The 18,285-nt window shown below is 31.5% G+C and overlaps 1 protein-coding gene across 1 annotated transcript in view; it reads right to left on the bottom strand.

Annotated features, from left to right (window-relative positions):
- LOC132743895 (kielin/chordin-like protein) overlaps positions 1-18,285 on the bottom strand; it is a 146,143-nt gene that overhangs the window by 78,580 nt on the left and 49,278 nt on the right. The window contains exon 31 of the mRNA XM_060732489.1: positions 16,117-16,293. Coding sequence (XP_060588472.1) covers positions 16,117-16,293 — 177 coding nt within the window. The remainder of the gene's footprint in view (positions 1-16,116; positions 16,294-18,285) is intronic.

Raw genomic sequence — 18,285 nt, 5'->3', positions numbered from 1 at the left:
AATTTGTAGATCGATAGATCTTATTGGGTAGAACATGTAGAAGTGCAGTGCAAAAGACTCATAACTCTGCCTTGCATAATTCTGGAGTTATTGTCCTTTGTTAATTTTTATACTTTGAACTTTGTCCTGGGCATAACTCTGAAGTTATAAGAGATATCAACATGAAACTTTGTAGGTAGATAAATCTCATTGCTTAGAACTGCAGTGCAAAAGAACCATAACTCTGCCTTGTCATATTGTTAGTTATTGCCCTTTGTTATTTTTTTTTTCAGTTTTAACTTTGTCCGGGACATATCTTTGAAACCATAAGAGGTATCAACATGAAACTTTGTTGGTAGATTAAATAAAAGTGCAGTGCAAAAAAAAACCTTAACTCTAACTCTCAAAAGAACCCTAACTCTGCCTTGCCTATTTTTAAGTTATTGTCCTTTGTTTATTTTTACACTTTGAACTTATGAACTTTGTCTGTGACATAACTACAAGAGGTATACTTTCCTGTGTCCAAAACCTATTAGGGGAGCATCATCCGGTTCAACTGGCCCTTCTTTACACAGAAGTCATAAGCTGCAGATCGTTTATACATGTCTTAAGACCAAGAAACCATTTCTCTATGAAAGTTGAAACATTCAAAATTAGAGCCCATTTTAGACCGAAATATAGTCCATCTAAAAAGAAAAATTATTTTAGACTTGTCCTTTGATCTCATCCTTATCCATTATCTAAAAATTTTGTTTGTTAAATCCCTGTATGTAAATTTATACAATGTTATACAACATGTTAATATTGCTTTCTTAAAGTCTTCAAACACTTATTTTTATTTCAGTTCACATTGAGCTATCACTATCAAATTTACTTTTTTCATCATCAAATGATAATTTGTTACTAATGGAGTAAGAGAAATTTCTACATATTTTAAATGACAGGTTATTCAATCTTTGCATAGAAAATGTACTAGGGTAGTACTAGTTTCACTAAGAAAAAGTTTTTAACTTTTTATGTAAATTAGCTCAAATCTGCTGTTAAGCTGCTCTAACATCATGTAAAATATCTCAAATATTTTATACTCAAAACCTTAATCTTTAAATTACATGTATAAGAAAATATTTAGAACTGTGTAGAATGCTTATAACATCCAAACATACAAAACTTTTAACAAACTTGTAGCATATTGAACAAAAAGTAGCTTCTTTACTTTTTATATTAAAGTAATATACATGTAATTTTAACATTAAACAAGAGCTGTCACAGGAGACAGCAAACCCCGACAAATTAAATGCTGGATGCAGTAAGGAAGACAAAACTATGAAAGAAAAATCAATTATGATATAGATATATTTCTTCTTATGACAAGAAGTTATAGTTGTTAATATAAATTCCAAGTTCAAGAGGAATAATTCTGGAAACAGTCACACTAGAGTTATGGACCTTGCACACTGTAAGCATGTGTGTTATGATAAGAAATATATACTTAGCAAGTTTGATATAGATACCTTAAAAAGGAAAGAAGTTATAATATTTCTTAAAGAAAATTCAAAAGAAAAGTTGAAAGGGAGATAAATCTGAAAATATTGCTTCAATAGTTATGAACCTTGTGATGTGGTTAATGATAAGGAATATGTATTTGAAGTTTGAGGTAGATACCTTTAAAAGTAAAGAAGTTATAGTAAAAATAAACATTTTTCAAGTAAAAAAAGCTATGCGCCTCATGAAATTCAATATTTTACCACAGGAACTTGAAATTTAATCAATAGATCACAAAATATGCGTGTATTAGTGATATAGCCCTTATCTCTATATAAAATAGAGATAAGGGCTATATCACTAATACACGCATATTTTGTGATCTATTGATTAAATTTCAAGTTCCTGTGATTTTACATACAATGAACTGTTTTTGGCTTATATCTACTACATAAAGATGGGTTTTATTTTCTTCTGTAACAAGTTTAGTTTTTTCTTTGTTATTTTTCTTTTGTTTCACCATAACTTAATATGAGATATAATAAGGAAAATATGCTTTAAAATGATTTGTATGACTTTGGTTTAGCGTAACGAAAAGTTATCATATTCACAGCTAAAATGTAGTATCGCACGATCATTTAGCTTCCTTAAAATATTTTTAAATGCGTATTATGTCAATGTTGTTGACAATAAATATTGTCTTTAACATTTTTGTTTTCAACTCTATTCTTTCAATTTCCATTCGAAATATTTAAGTTATTTTATTACGAAGTTAAATGCCTCACACACATTGAGCATGTTGGTATAAACAGACTTGCCAACTTGTTATCTAAAATTGGTGAAAATAAAATAATTTAGACATGATGTGTTTAATATGGTTATACATTGTTCTCGTTGTATATTAAATTTTGTCTATGTTTAAATATGTATAGATGAGACTACGTACAATAAAATTGCATTGTTTGCAGAAGTATGCAATTAATTCCTATACTCAATGAAATAATACAGTAGAAACAACTTTCTGTAGTGATATATTTTGTAAATACTTGACATTAGTATTCTTTTTACGGTCAAATACACAAAAGTTGAGTTCAGTTTGTGACGATAAATGTTGGCAATGGCTCGCTGCAAAGATTCATAGGACAAAACTATGCTACACAATTTGAAATGAATATACGATGAATGAATATTACTAACTTAGAAATAATATACTGACTTATAGTTACAAGGTAAAATATACAAAGACATTCCATACAGCTAACTCACTCCCTTCCATTGTGCTGCAAATGCCAAGTTGCAAACAAGATCTTTATTTTGCATATAAAAAATGAAACAAATGTTTAGTTTCACTAATTTGATTCTTCTGAAAAATATGATTGTAATATATTGTACAATTTCTTATCATTATTTGGATTTTGACAAGGTTTATAAGCATTATAACATTGATTTTTCAAAGCTTAACTTAACTTAACTCAAAGCTGAAAGAAGAGAAAATTCCAAAGAAATTGTTTATATCATATTTTTACATTGTGTACGTCACACCGTGCTTCTGTAAAAAGGCCGAATATTTTGTTTCTGAGTTTCAAGTCTCATCCTTCGCATAGTGTGGTATAAATTGAAATTTTAAACAAAATTCAAACCATACTTCCTAAAAAACATTGATTTCTCGGATTCAAACTGACTCAACAATAGAATAAGTCTTTCTATAAATTGGGTTCCCAGTCATATACCCAAGCAATGTATTTTATTTTCATTTGCTCATATGTGCTAAGCTAACTCCCTTTTCTCATAATTGAATTTTTGATTGTGTATAAATAGGTGACGCATATTCGAAGGTAACATCTTAAGCATACCTATAGAATCAATTAGCAGCTATATGAATATGTTGACCACCCAAATTATTGATTTCATTCTTTAATTTCAAAACTCTTTTTCTTTTTATACACCTGTGCGTATTTGCATATCGGTAGGTACGCCATTGGCACCAAAACTTTAATCTGAAATCTGGACGCGGACGATGGGGAGAGTAGGACAGCTATCCATATACTTGGTACAGTGTCAAATGTTAATCATGTCTATATACTAAATTTTTATTTATTGAAGTAACATTGAGCAAGCAAAAAGGAATCCCTAAAGTCAATGTCCAAATCAGCAATATTGGAAATGTTGCAAGGTTGGTTTGACTGAGCCTGTTTGTGGATGGTATTGGAAAGACAGGCCCCATAGCACCAACTTTAGTAGAATTCATTAAAACAAAATGGTAAAATTTTGAATTCAAACATCCTCAGAAATGATGTTAACCTGTATGAGTCACAGCTCTAAACTGACATATCTATAACAATTCACATTTCTTTTTCATAAGAAAAGAAATACAACAAACATGCAAACAATAATTAAATTTCAAACAAATGGAGATTCTTAAAAACAGGAGACAACTCTTGAAAACTATACCAGGTATCCTGTACCCAAGTTTGGTTGATTTAAAGGCAATTGTGAGAAAATGATCAAACACTCTGTGTCATCATGTATTAAGTTTATTATATTATATATCATTATACATTGCACGTTTGTGTGGATTTATTATGTAAATTGTATATGTTATTAATGTCATGAAATAGTTATTAAACTAGGTATTTTATTTAAACTTCCTTGAACAAGATTTTTAATTTGTCCCAAGCTGTAAATAGAATAACTGAAACAAAATTTCTCTGAAAAATACATCTAATTGTTAGGCTGCTTTTATGGGCCTATTATGCCTCAAAAATGCTATCATTTTTATTTCATAAAAACTTTTTCATTTTTGGTATCTTTGTTACTACTCATTTGCCAATTACACATGTACATGAACTACCGTATCTTTGCTTTGTTGACAATTGGTCCAATTGTTTTGAATTCAGTATTTGTATGGAAGTCAAAATACTAGTACTTTGTTTACATTTTGCTACCTTTACTGAGTGAGCACATTACCGCACTTGCACTTTTAGCGCTTAACTTTCATCAGCCGTTAAACATCTAAAATGATCCACATACTCTTAATCCATTATTAAAACATTATTAAACACATGTTTGATAACTCTAAAGAATTCATTAAAATATTAATTTCTGATGCATAATGCGCCTTTAAATTTTCAATTACAGTTTCAAATGATAATTTTGTGTCTATCTATAATTATTATTGTACATTTGTTTTAATCTCATCACCTAAATAATCTTCAATTGTATGAATGACTGTAGTTATTAAACAGGGAAAAGTTAAAGTATGACTTGTAAATAAATTTCTAACTTACTTAATTGATGTTGTTGTTTGTTAATGTAAATACAGACAATTTTAATAAAATTAAATCACCATGAAAACCACTAAGTCATTATGGCATCATTAGAACTGTTGTGAATATAAAAATCATTGGCACTGTCAAGTTAAGATAAAATTTATTTTGCCATTAGGTGAGTGTAGGACATAAGCTGTCACTAACAAAAGCCCTCCCTTCCAAAAATGACAAGTAGGACAAAAGCCCTCCCGTTAAAATGAAAGGGCGGACAAAAGCCCTCCCTTAAAAATAACAGGACAGACAAAAGCCCTCCCGTTAAAATGAAAGGGCGGACAAAAGCCCTCCCTTAAAAATAACAGGACAGACAAAAGCCCTCCCGTTAAAATGAAAGGGCGGACAAAAGCCCTCCCTTAAAAATAACAGGATGGACAAAAAGCCCTCCCGTCTATATGGCAAGGCGGACATTTAAAGCCTTCCTGTGAAAATGACAGGTTGAACATTCGACAATAGCCCCCCTGTGAAAATAACAGGGCGGACAAAAGCCCACCCCTATATATGATAGGGCGGACATAAGCCCTCCCACAGGAAATATATATATGAATACCTTGTTTATTCTTTTCAATACACTTAACATATTGTGAATATTTTTTGTTTTCCATTGGCATTGAAGCGCGTTTGTATGAGCATGCATCAGTTATACTGTGTAGCAGGAGACACAAAAATCATTAACAGGCCAAAATGCTTTTTATTCAAGGGCAATAACTCAAATGAACTTTCTTCAACTGTAAAACCCATTTATTATGTGCAAGTACTCGAGATATCTATCAATCCTGTTAAAGTTTCATTGCAATTGCATTGGTAGTATAAGAGAAGTTGTCTAGACAAAACTTTAATTGAGTACCGCTCAAGTAGGTGACAGGGGGTGTAAGGGATTTTGCACTTATTCATTATCCCTGATTCACTGACTCAATCAAACTGAGTATGCAATTTTCATGTAATTTTGTTGTGATTAATGCTTCCGAGGGATCCCTTTGTTTCCAGATTTTTATACTTCACAACAGCAGGTGTCAATTACCATGTTGCAGCTGTAAAAAGTTTCCCCATTCTTCTCTGCAGTGTTGTTATATTTTTCTGGTCCTTTGGGATCATTGATGCCAGCAAGTGTTGAGAAATGAGTACTGCTCAAGCCGGTGATAGGGGGCGTGAGGGATGTTGCACTTATTCATTATCTCTAATGTACAGACTCAAATCAATCTCACTGAGTCTACAATTTTCATGTAATTTTGTTGTGATTAATGCTTCCGAGGTATAAGTTGTGTCCAGATTTTTAAAAAAACAAAAAGAACCTAAAGGACAAAAATCACAAAACTGGAAAATGCACGAGACTTGGTAATGATCATTCTGTAAAGTTCGAATGAAATTGCAGCAGTAGTTTTTAAGTAGACTGGACAAGTTTTTTGCCGGACAGACAGAGAGATTACAAAGAAGTGATAAAAGATGTGGCTACTTTGTAGCATGTTGCAGCTAATGTGTAGCATCATTTGGGAGGATTATTTTCCAATGAAATTAATAGAACATTTGCCCATCTACAAAATTTGAAGAAAATAATAATAATAATAATAAAAAAAAAACCAGGACATTTTCCCCTATTTCTGTATTTTCTTTTTGTTTACTATTTCTATAATTTCTCTTTTTTTTTGCTGCTTAAGTTTTATTGCAAATACAAGTTTTTACTAAATTTTCCTCTAATATTCATCGTTATTTTCATACTTCATGTTCTTCCTTATATTTGCAGTTTACAACAATTTATCATAGAACTTTTATTGGTACAACAAGCATAAAATTTGCAGATGTTAAACTCACTTATTTGAACTCTTAGTTTAAGGCCATGTCACACTAGACAGCCCTTTTACTGCGTTTGCACAGCTTTGTTAAATTTAACAAAGCGCCGTGCAATCGCAAGAAAAATCTGATATTTTTGTTGACATGGAGACTTTAAGATGTCTTCACTGCGTCCTAACAGTGATCATGGTGTTGCTACAGAGCTTCGATGGCATTGTAGTGCCATCTTGCAGCATTTTAAGTTGCAATTGTATATGTTTGGGCTGTGTTCTTTACGCTTCCACAGCGCTCACACTGCGCTGAAATCGTGCTTTATATACCAGCGACTCACGTCTGAACAGTATACCTGAGATACCTGCTGCACCTGCATGCAAGCAAGCAATATTCCAGCTTTCTGCCGTTCATCATCCATGGTGAAAAGGTAATTTACTTGCATGCACATTTTATATATACAGTGAAAACCCTCTATTAAGATCACCAAAGGGACTGAACTTAAGTGGTCTTAATTGCGGTTGGTCTTAATTGTAGATATAATATCAAGGCATATATATTTCAAGACCACATTATTTTGTATAAACATGTTAAACACTTATATCATAACCTTCAAATATTACTATATACTGATTTTATAATATTTAATCCTAATTAGAACATAAGTCTGAAGATATTTAATATTAAAGATTAGAGACGCCGCACAATCTCCGTACAAGCGCCGTGGCTTACTACAGCATTTATTCAGGGAACATTCTGCCCTTTCATGGTGCTCCTGTTGCGTTGTAGGAGATGCTTCTGAGTTGCTACGATGTCCTTACTACGATCCCACAGCACTCTTATCAGAACGCCGAGTGACTGCGTTTGTTTTGAGCATGCTCAAAAAAAAATGTGCCCCGTTGGGTGGCATCTATGCAATGCCACTACACTTAAAACCTGTATAATCAAGGATTTATTATTACGCAATTTCACATTTTTGTGAGACTTTCGGCACCCACATTTGACGAGAGAAATTTTACCGATATAATATAATATAATTATGTTAATTATGTTTATATTATTATTCTACCCCGTGACATATATATTATTTCAAATGGGGACTATAAAACATTTATTTTGGGATAGCCAGTTAAGTTCTTCTTTTTGAGAAGATATAAAATCATGGATAAATTCAAAATGTACAGATGTTAACACACAGTGGACCTTAACAGATATTATTCTAGGCAATGAACACTTAGATAATGCAACATTGAATTTAATTCTGTTGGGAAAGTATACTCTTTATCGATTAAAGAACACAGTTCCAAGCGTTCAACTTTTTAAAAATTATGTCGCTATTTTTTTGAGAACACAATTATATAGTGCAAAAAAACAAAATTTAGGTTTCAAAGTTTGACAATTTATGGGGAAAATATATTTCTTTGCTGCCTTAGAAATTGAGACTAATGTTTTAAAATCATTTATTTAGGCTTGATCCTGTAACTCGGGAGACGCTCAAAATCCCCTTGATCATAATCCCCTTGGTTGATAAACGACATAGTGATCGAAATCCCCTCAACAGAAATGACAGGGTTATCATAATCCCCTTGGCAAAAATAAAGGGGTGGTCATAATCCCCTCAGTGGGTAGTCAAAATCCCCTCAAATAATTTCTTTTCTTATTTTTCTTTTTAGTTCAATGAATTTAAGAACCAACTGCTTCAAGAATTGCTGAAAAAAAAGAGAAAAGCATACAAACAATTAAAAGGTGTATGTTTGTCACAGCCAGTTAATAATGACACCCTTTATTGATGTTATTATTGCTGAGAAAATTGTAAAATACAAACAAATAAATGATAGTTGATTATAATTAATCATTGCAATTATAGTTATATGTAACAAACAATCAATTAATCGCGCAGTCATCACTGCTAATGGAAATATGAGGTTCCGACGCTCCTCTCCAAGATTTCCTCCACCAATTTGGAATGTGCACAGTGCCACAATGACTGACCAGGATAGAACAAATAACCAGTGTGAATCTTGGAACAATGGGTTTAAGCACCTTGTTGGACATTCAAATCCTTCACTTTGGACAGTTGTGCAATGTGTTGAAAAGGATGCAAAAATGGTGGCAGCTGAAATTCTGAGATGTAATCGTGGTGAACTTCTACAGAAACGAGTGAAGAAGGCCACTAAAGCTCACCAGCAGAGACTGAAAGTTTTGTGCTCACAGTACGCAAGTGGCATTAAATCCCTTGAAGACTTCTTGGGTGCTCTGGGACAGATTATCAGAATAAAATAATGTCGGTGCTATGTAAATTCTGTGAATGTGCTAACATATGTAAAATGTGCTGTCAGAAAATAAATAAGAGTGAAATATTATGTCTGGTTTTATATTTTATATTAACATGAAAATGACAACATTGGAGTATTTAAAAATAACCTGTATTATATTGCTAAAGTATACTCCATACTCTTTCCTCTACTCAATGTAACTGCTGTTTGCAACATTTCTTTATGTAACACAATAGTTTAGCTGGAGTGACAAAAGATCAAAGGAAAAAGAATATTGAGTAAAGGGGGTTGTTTTTCACAAGTTGAGGGGATTTTGACCACCCCATCATTTTTGCCAAGGGGATTTTGACTATCCATCAAGGGGATTATGAACACCCGGTCATTTCTGTTGAGGGGATTTCGATCACTATGTCATTTTTCAACCAAGGGGATTATGATCAAGGGGATTTTGATATACATTCCTGTAACTCTGTTTGCACCCACTGCCCTTTTTTGTATCTTTCTTTTTTAAACACCTTGAATGACCTTTGGTCTTTTTTAATCTTTCTTATGATATTAATGCATAAAGTATTCATGACAAGAGGTACAACTCTTAACTGGATATCAATTTTAAAATAGTAGGAGTTGTTTCCCTTGAATTAATGACATTTTTTTTTCAATATAAGTTCAATGTAAAATTGGAATTTCTCCTTTATGTTAAATAAGTTCTATAATATTGTAAAGTAATAAGTTCTGAAAATTAATCTTTTGCTAATGTTTTACTCAAATAAGTCTTGTATTAAAAAATGTTCAACTCTGTTAGATACTATTGAATTATTATCTTTAATATATTTCTAAACTTTGTAGATTCTAAAAAGAAATCTCTTATTCCTCCTTATATGTTTGGCACGGGAACGAACAAAAGCCCTCCCGGACAAAAGCCCTCCCGTCCAAAAATGACAAGGCGGACAAAAGCCCTCCCGTGAAAATGACTGGGTGGACAAAAGCCCTCCCGTGAAAATAACAGGGCGGACAAAAGCCCTCCTATGAAAATGACTGGGCGGACAAAAGCCCTCCCGTGAAATTAACAAGGCGGACAAAAGTATTACAAATATTATGTATAAAAAGTGTTAAAGATTAAAAAGATGTACATTATTCTCTGTAACCAAGATGGTGGAAATCAATCAACTCTAAGGGCCAGTGAATCTCACGCAAAGGATTGTGGGTCAGGATTTGAAAATATTTGTAGGCAATTATCCGTTTACAGAGTTTCTTATCCCTCTGTAGTTAAAGTCTCTGATTTAACATAATAAATGTACAACATAAGCCCTTCAATGAAAAGATGGACCTCTCGATTGAATTTAAAAAAAAAAAAAGCTAGTGAAACAAGCCCTGGGTCATTATAACATTAATTTCTTTATATTTAATAACCATGGTAAGTTGCTGAGCAATAAGAAAATTATTGATTTTCAACGAAAATAGAATTGTGCTCATGAATTTCAACTAAGCCTTTGGAAATAATAAATATTAAATTAAAAATGGCATTATGTGCACAATACTATTTGAAGAATCTTAAAAATTTTAAGTTATTACTTTTATTATTATTGATAATTGTTTGAATTTCGATTGAAGGACAAAACCCCACACCTCAAAATTTTATAGATTGGACATAATCCCACACTATTTATTACTAATTTAAAGACATATTTTTTTATTATTATTATTATTACAAATGCATGTCAAAGAACATACTATTAACGTAAATGTAATATATTTGTGTAGCATAAGGAAGAACAATTTTATTCTGGTGATCAGTTGGACATCTTTTGATTTATGTGTTTTTATTTTCTTTTGTCCATATTTTAAAATTTTGAGCTTTTTGACATGTGCAGTTTTGTCTGTCTTCCCTGGATTTTATAACTATCAGATTAAGTTTTTCCCAAGATTATAATGAGTTATAATGAAAAAAGTTTCAAAGAATAAAAAAAATTAAAACATTGTTTCTTTGCCCTTTTATTTAAAAACCCTTCAACACTTCCATTAAATATTATAAGCATTTTTAAAGACCCATTATGCCCCAGAAATAACTTTATGTTTATTTCTCACTTTTTTTTAAATATTTTTTGATGTTCTTTAAAATTTATATTTTCCCAAAAGATACTCATTGGCCATCTAGTTCATCAGTTGCTTTTTGGTATTTAGTGCAGTTATAGTGATTTATTATTATGTTTGGAAGTCAAAATATTACTTTGTTTATAATTTACTTTTTTTATGACAAACTTTTTTACATTTATCACTACTTTCTTCAAGAAACAAGCATCCAACATGCTCTATATGCATTACTTAAGTGTTATCAAAAATTTTGCCACCTCTTAAGAAGTAAAAAAAAAACAATTGTTTCTGAGGCATTATTGTGCCTTTAAACATTCTAAAAACCCTACCCTACAGCTTTTTTATTTATGTTTTATTGTTTTCTGTATCGCTTAATCTGAACTTCCTTGACTTTAAATTAATGTAAGTTTGAATGTAAAAATCAACTCCAGTTTCAATTTAAAAAATGTGTTGTTTTGTTAAAAAAAAAACACACAATGATCCAACTCAAAAGTATTCATCAAGTATACTAAATTGTTAACAGGTAGTTATGTCAAAGTAAAAAATTCTATGTGATATTCCAAAAATAATTATTTTCTATATAAAAAAATTAACAAAGACATACAAAATGACCAAAACAGTACAAATTTATTTAAAATTGCCTTAAACACAGCAAAATAATAATTGTATTTTCAACAAGGAAATAAATATGTTTTTTCTGAAAGATAAAAAATCTTTTCCACAAAAAAAAATAATTTCAAGGAAATGAAAAATTATCTTGATTAAAAAATACAAAATGAAATTCAATTTCCTTAATTAAGAAAACAAATTGATTAAACATAATGATAGATATACAAAGTGACCAATTAACAGCATGTCAATTACAATATCCTACCCCCATATTGTCCATTCAGTGGCCAAATGTGTGAAAACTTTAAGATATACAACAATAGATCACCATGTAATTGGGGCCAACAGGGTCTCAATACTCAATATAGGTGTGACATAATGAGAACTTATCAACCATATCTCACCAACAAGGTGACAGTTTGCGCAAAAATTAAGGGGTCCAATTAACAAGAAAACAATGGTGGGTAATTGCCACCAGTTACTAACCCCTTCCTGTGGACTGGAAGTGGCTGAGTTTTAACTCAGAGTCTGTCACCTGCCAATTATCAAGCAAATCTCAACTTTTCCTATATAAACCCCAAAAATTCTTCACAACATTATCAGTTACTCAAGCTACTCTGAAAAGTAACTATTGATAACTTAAGAAAACCCAAAAAATGTAAAGATATAAAGTTAAACATTTATTTATTTCTTTTATTTACTCAAAATTTCTCAAATAGCATTTGTTTATTTTAAAAGTAACATTTTTAAAATTGATAGAATTCTTTGTAAGATTATTGTTGAAATTTTGTCATTTTCATGGCAAAGCTGCATTATTCTTGTGGGCACTTGGTTGAGGCTGGCTTGTAAAAAAATTGCTAGCACAATCCTGTGCTTACAAAGTATATTGTGGACATTTATCTTTTTTTTTCAATTTTTTTTAAGAATGGACTTATTTTTCATTTTCTATGCAGGTACTTGGTTGATGCTAGTTTGATCACTATTACTAGCACAATCCTGTGCTTGCATGGAAATTAGAAAAAAACAACAGCGAGGTTTTTTACACAGACATAACAAACTGGGATTATTTACTGGATGGAGGATGAAATATGTTATGTGCTTGCAGGTACTTGATTGTTGCTAGTCTGTCACTTTAACTAGCACAAACCTGTGCTTGCAGGGGTATATCATACAATCGTCTCAAGTAGATGCCGACTGCCGATATACGCTACACAGTCTCACATGTACATATGTTAGCATTGACTTGATGCGGGGAGAAATAATACCCCTGCACCAAGTCTTTTCTAACCCATATGTTATGTGATAATTCTACAAGGAATTCTGGTATCTTTTGGTGACTAGCACTAATTGAGGCATATTCTTGGAACTTTCTAACCCTGGTATCATTAGGTGCTGGTTTTCAAATTTACTAGCACTTTCTGATGCTGGGTTTGGGGAATATAATAATATTCTGATCTTCTAGGAATTCGTTATACTCCTGGTATAATTTGGTGAATCGATTTACTGGCATTTTCTTGTGCTGGAATTTGGGCATATAATGTAATGGATCTACATGGAATTCTTATTTTCTTATCCTGGTATCTTTAGGTGCTGGTTTTCGAGTCAATTTACTAGCACTTTTTGATGCTGGGATAGGAATATATTATTATATCATCATATGTTAGTATTACAGGTTTTCACAGGTTTGGGAGGCATTCTGGATTGAGGCAACACAACTTGTCTGGTTGTAAGTACTGTGTTGTGCATATTTTATTATTTGTAATAGCACAATCCAGTGCTTGCAGCTGTGCAAGAAATTTTCAACACTTCTGTCAGGAAGAGTTCATTTCTTTTCTTATTTATATCATGTATGTTTGTGGGTACTTTGTTGTGCTGGTTTATGTCATTGTTACTAGCACAATACTGTGCTTGCAGATGTGCAAGATATTTTCAACATTTCTGCCAGGAAAAGTTTATTTTCTTATCTTATTTTCATCATGTCTATTTGTGGGTACTTTGTTGTGCTTGTTAATTCATTATTACTAGCACATTACTGTGCTTGCATATATGCAAGAATTTTTCAACCATCTGCCATAAAATCTTTATATTTAACAGTGTCTGATGTTTGTGGGTACTTTTGTTGTGCTGGTTTAATTATTGTTACTAGCACAATACTGTGCTTGCAGATACCAGCCATGGATTCATCATGGTACTTCAGCCAGGAACACATTCATATTGACATGGAGAGTTAGCCTAAGTTTCCCGGTATATAGTGGTGATAGTTGTTATTTTATTACTAGCACTATTTTATGCTGGGGCATGAAAGGCATTGTACATCATTACTTATCTACCACAGAATGCAAGCTTTTGTATTACCTTTATGGGCATTTTATACTTTTCAGTTTCAAATCTTGCAAAATTATTTTGTAGATTTATTTATTATTTATGGTCTGTCTTTTTTGCACATGTTTAAATTCTATACATTGAGAGAGAAACAAGAGATTTTAAAATTTGTTGAAATATGAATTCTTTTAGCGGGAGACTCCCACTTTCTGCAGCCATATTTTCTTCAAATGAGGGGTAATTTCACAAGTTAAAGAAATCTCCCTATTTTTGAAGTCAGAACTTCCTTCTTTGTTTGTTGCAAATTATAAAATCTCCTTCTTTGAAAAAAAAAGCATTTTATTTTCACAAGACCTATGTTTTTTTTTTAATTTTGTCTATACTGGGATCCTACATGTTTACCGGACAAAAGCTATTCCTGCTGAATAGTGCTTTTATTTTTGCTTTGATTGAAAAATCACTCGGTCTGAATCGTACATACTTCTATTTCAAAGTAAATAACAACAAAACCACTCTCAGGTAAATGGATAAAGAGGCCCTTTTTGTGTTATTTTAGATAGGTTTTACTTTTAATTCTTCTCCACGTTATCTCAGGAGACAATCGTAACATATTTTAATGATAATTACAATAATAGTAATTTTAAATTTACTAAATATATAAGTAACTTGTTGTCTATTACAAAGAAATGCACATTCAAAACATACAAGGAAACGGGTTACGCCCATGGGAGGAATCTCTACATGAAATGTAAACAAAAAAATTTATCGCTTTTGTAACAAATGCTACATGATCACCAAAAGGGAACTGTATGACAAGGAAACAGATTTCCATTTAAATATCAAAATGTTTTATACATTATCATTAAGAATCAATATGTTAATAGTGTTATTTTCAATTACACCCCAATATATTGGCAGTAGTTTCTTGTTTTAGTGACATACTGTTTCTTTCAATATCTTAACCTTGTCTTTCAATAGTTGTAGTTTCCTTGCTGATTATTTTAAGATTAATTTCAATTCAGGACTTGCAATGTCTCGTAAAATGAGCTGTCTACACGATTTTTTCTCTCTTATAATGCCCTACTTTAAAGACACATTTCTACAGTCAAATGTTTAATTTCATGTTTTAACAAAAGTAATGTTTACGTATATTAAGAACCCAAAATTATTTGGGTAAAATTCCATTCTTTGTTATTGTTTTAAATAAAAGTACAGCGAAAAAACATTTTGTCCGGAAATATGTAGAATCCCCGTACAACTTTTCCTACATAATTTATCGAGACAAGTAACTATACCAACTGCATATAGTACTTGATTGTAGTTATTTAAAAACTTTATTGTAGGACAACAGAGATGTTTTTATGTCCATCTTATTTTTCACATATTGTCAGTGTTAATATTTACCATTGACTGTAAGCCTGTAAAAAGGGACATGTCAGCAAAACTAGTACAGTCGACTCCACTTATAACGAACTCGCTTATAACGAATTATCGTTAATAGCGAACTAAATCTGACATCCCCGGCCGATTCCTTCTTTATTTTATATTAAATCACATTGCTTAATACGTACTCGCTTGTAATTTTCGGCTATAACGAACCATTTTTTCAAGCCCCAAATGACGGAAAAAATTTAAATTTCCTCGGTTATAACAAACTGTTATAATTTAAATATCGGAATGCGCCGATAAGGATCAGTACATGAATAAAGCTATCCGATAATTAAACAATCATATGATTGCACAAGTTAGTAATGGCTTCAGGGAATAAAGATTTTGATAAAATGTTCTCACATATAATTTCCTACTTGTTACGGAAAATTTGTATTTCACACCCTCAGTTGATTGCTGTAAATACCCGATAATTGCCAAATAATCGATTTTTATTGTTTGCAAAATTAACCAAACGATAATAAACAAAGAAAACAAAAGGTAAGAACTTTATAGACAATTAATACATGAATAAATACTTGTACCATGTACATGATATATTGCTCAATATAATGCCCCGCATTAAATAACCGCTGAAGTAAATACAGGTTACATCGGTAACCAGTGAAGAGTATGGCTTTTTCACGGCAAATTTCCCCATCCAAACAAGTCAGCAAGTTGTTGCTACTTCGCTTAAAGCGGACTTCGGATATAACAAACAATATTTTAATGTCCCATTGAGTTCGTTATAACCGGAGTCGACTGTAAATATCTAATAAAGTTATATATATATTACCCAAACAATACAAACACCAACTTTCACTTACCATACACTCACACTGTTGACATCTATCCACTGGGTTAGGGAACACCTCGTTGTCCCGGATATTCTTGTCACCAAAGCGACAACCCCTTCCACAAACAGGGCATCCACATTCACCCCTTTCTGGATATCTACAGTGCACTATCTCACATGATTTTTTCTTGCAGATTATTGTTCCATCCTACAGAAAAAGGAAAATGATAATTTTGCTATAAACAATACAAAAAACTCATGCTATTCATGCTAAACATCTTAAAGCAGCACGCATCCAGAGTCAATCTAATTTTCATAAAAATTATCAAAATGTATAAAAAGAGTAAAAATATTGTGAAGTGAACAAAGAAAATAATGTTCACATTGCAAACAGCACTTACAAGCAATGTAAATTACCCCCAAAAACTGAAAAAAAGTTGAAAAAAATACTGCTAAATTGATCATTCATTGCACATAACATAGAAATTATTACTTTTACCATGGATCTTTATACTTTTTCATAAATTCACAGCAATTCTTTTATCAAATTTGATTTTCTTGGAATATTTTGGTTCATCTGGAGACATGCCATATTAAGATGGAATGAAAAACAATTAATGCATACAATCATCAGACAGCAAAAATGACCAAACTGGTCTTGGTCTGCAAGGGTGGCATTGGTATAATCTGTTGCCACCAGCAAAAATATTATTATGTGAAAACTGAGTGTATATTTCATGTATAGCATTTTATAATGCTTTGGCATAAAAATATAGAATAATTTTGTCTGATGGAAAATAATGCAGATTTAATTAAAAGTTTCCATATTTAAAAACATTACTAAGAAATAGTTCAAATGTCAAAGAAAAATCATAAGGGTGAAATTTGGCATGATTGGACAAAGTGATTCCTATATAGTTATGGCCCTGTATATTTGAAACCAAAGATTTTCCAAAGGTAAATCACACTTAGCACCTCATGCCACCCTGGCCTGTATCAATGTATCAAGATCGTCATGCTGTATCATTAGTGACTGGATTTATGGATTTTTTTATATTAAAAGTTATTGTAATTTATATACATTAAATACATATCATAAAATTATTGAACTTATCATTTTAAATATTTATTAAAAATTATAGTGAATTCATAAAGTAGATAGCGCACAACTTTTTCATAAAGTTATGCATTAATTCCCCTGGTCACAATTTTTCGAGTCAGACTGAGTCTTACAAAATAAAAAACGCTTATTTAAATTCGCCATTATAACTTAGCTTTAGGCCTTTCAGCCTTTTTCACCAGTTTTTATTAAACATTTATCATAGATTAATAATAAATGCTGCTGAAGAAGGCCAAAAAGGTTGAAAGCTAGGGCAAATTTAGGGTTCTTTCATTACATACATGTTTATAGATAACCTATAGTAATAATTTACTTCAAATGTATAAGAATTTGACAGTTCACATGAATGATATAATGAATTGTTTACTAAATTTTATTAAAAAGACTGGCACTTTTGTCAAGGGAGGTAATATTGTAAAAATAAGGAACTTACTACAGTATAACTTGCTGTCCATGACATTTGAGCAACCTAAGCCCCAAGTGCCGGTATAGACAAAGTTAACAGCATAAACATTTTGGATATTATGAATTTCAAAATTGTCCTACAAAAAATTTATTTTATAAACATTCAATAAAGAACATTAAGGATAACTCAAATGACGTCACATCACTAGTGTTATATCGTTTTTTATTGAGTTGTTTTATTATACTAGTATTGCCGCAACATGGTTTATATGACAAACTGATATACAGAACATCTACCAAATGTAACTTCTATATATATTTCTATGTATATATCTATGTAGTCTATGTTAAATGATGTCCATCCACCCGGCAAGCACAAAAAGTAGCTTTTGCTGTCAAGTACAGACCCCAAACATGTCACTCATGTCATTCCCTTAAGGAGTTTGATGATTTTGAAGCACAAAGTACTGATAATATACCTCCATGTAATTTCCACGGAGTATTAGCCAAAGATATAAATTTTGTGCAAAAAGAAGGTCACTGTAACTATGATGATTAATGAGAACTTAAATGAAAATAATGAAAGGATGTATCCCTTGTTAGTGCCAAGCAAAGGCATTTCAATACATTATTTATATAATATTTATATTCATGGACTGTGTTTTTTGTTATATA

This window comes from Ruditapes philippinarum, unplaced genomic scaffold (genome assembly GCF_026571515.1).
Source record: "Ruditapes philippinarum isolate M1 unplaced genomic scaffold, ASM2657151v2 ctg53_1_1_1_1, whole genome shotgun sequence".
NCBI lineage: Eukaryota > Metazoa > Mollusca > Bivalvia > Venerida > Veneridae > Ruditapes > Ruditapes philippinarum.
The sequence above is the reverse complement of the archived record's forward strand: the minus strand, read 5'-3'. Positions and strand labels throughout refer to the sequence as shown.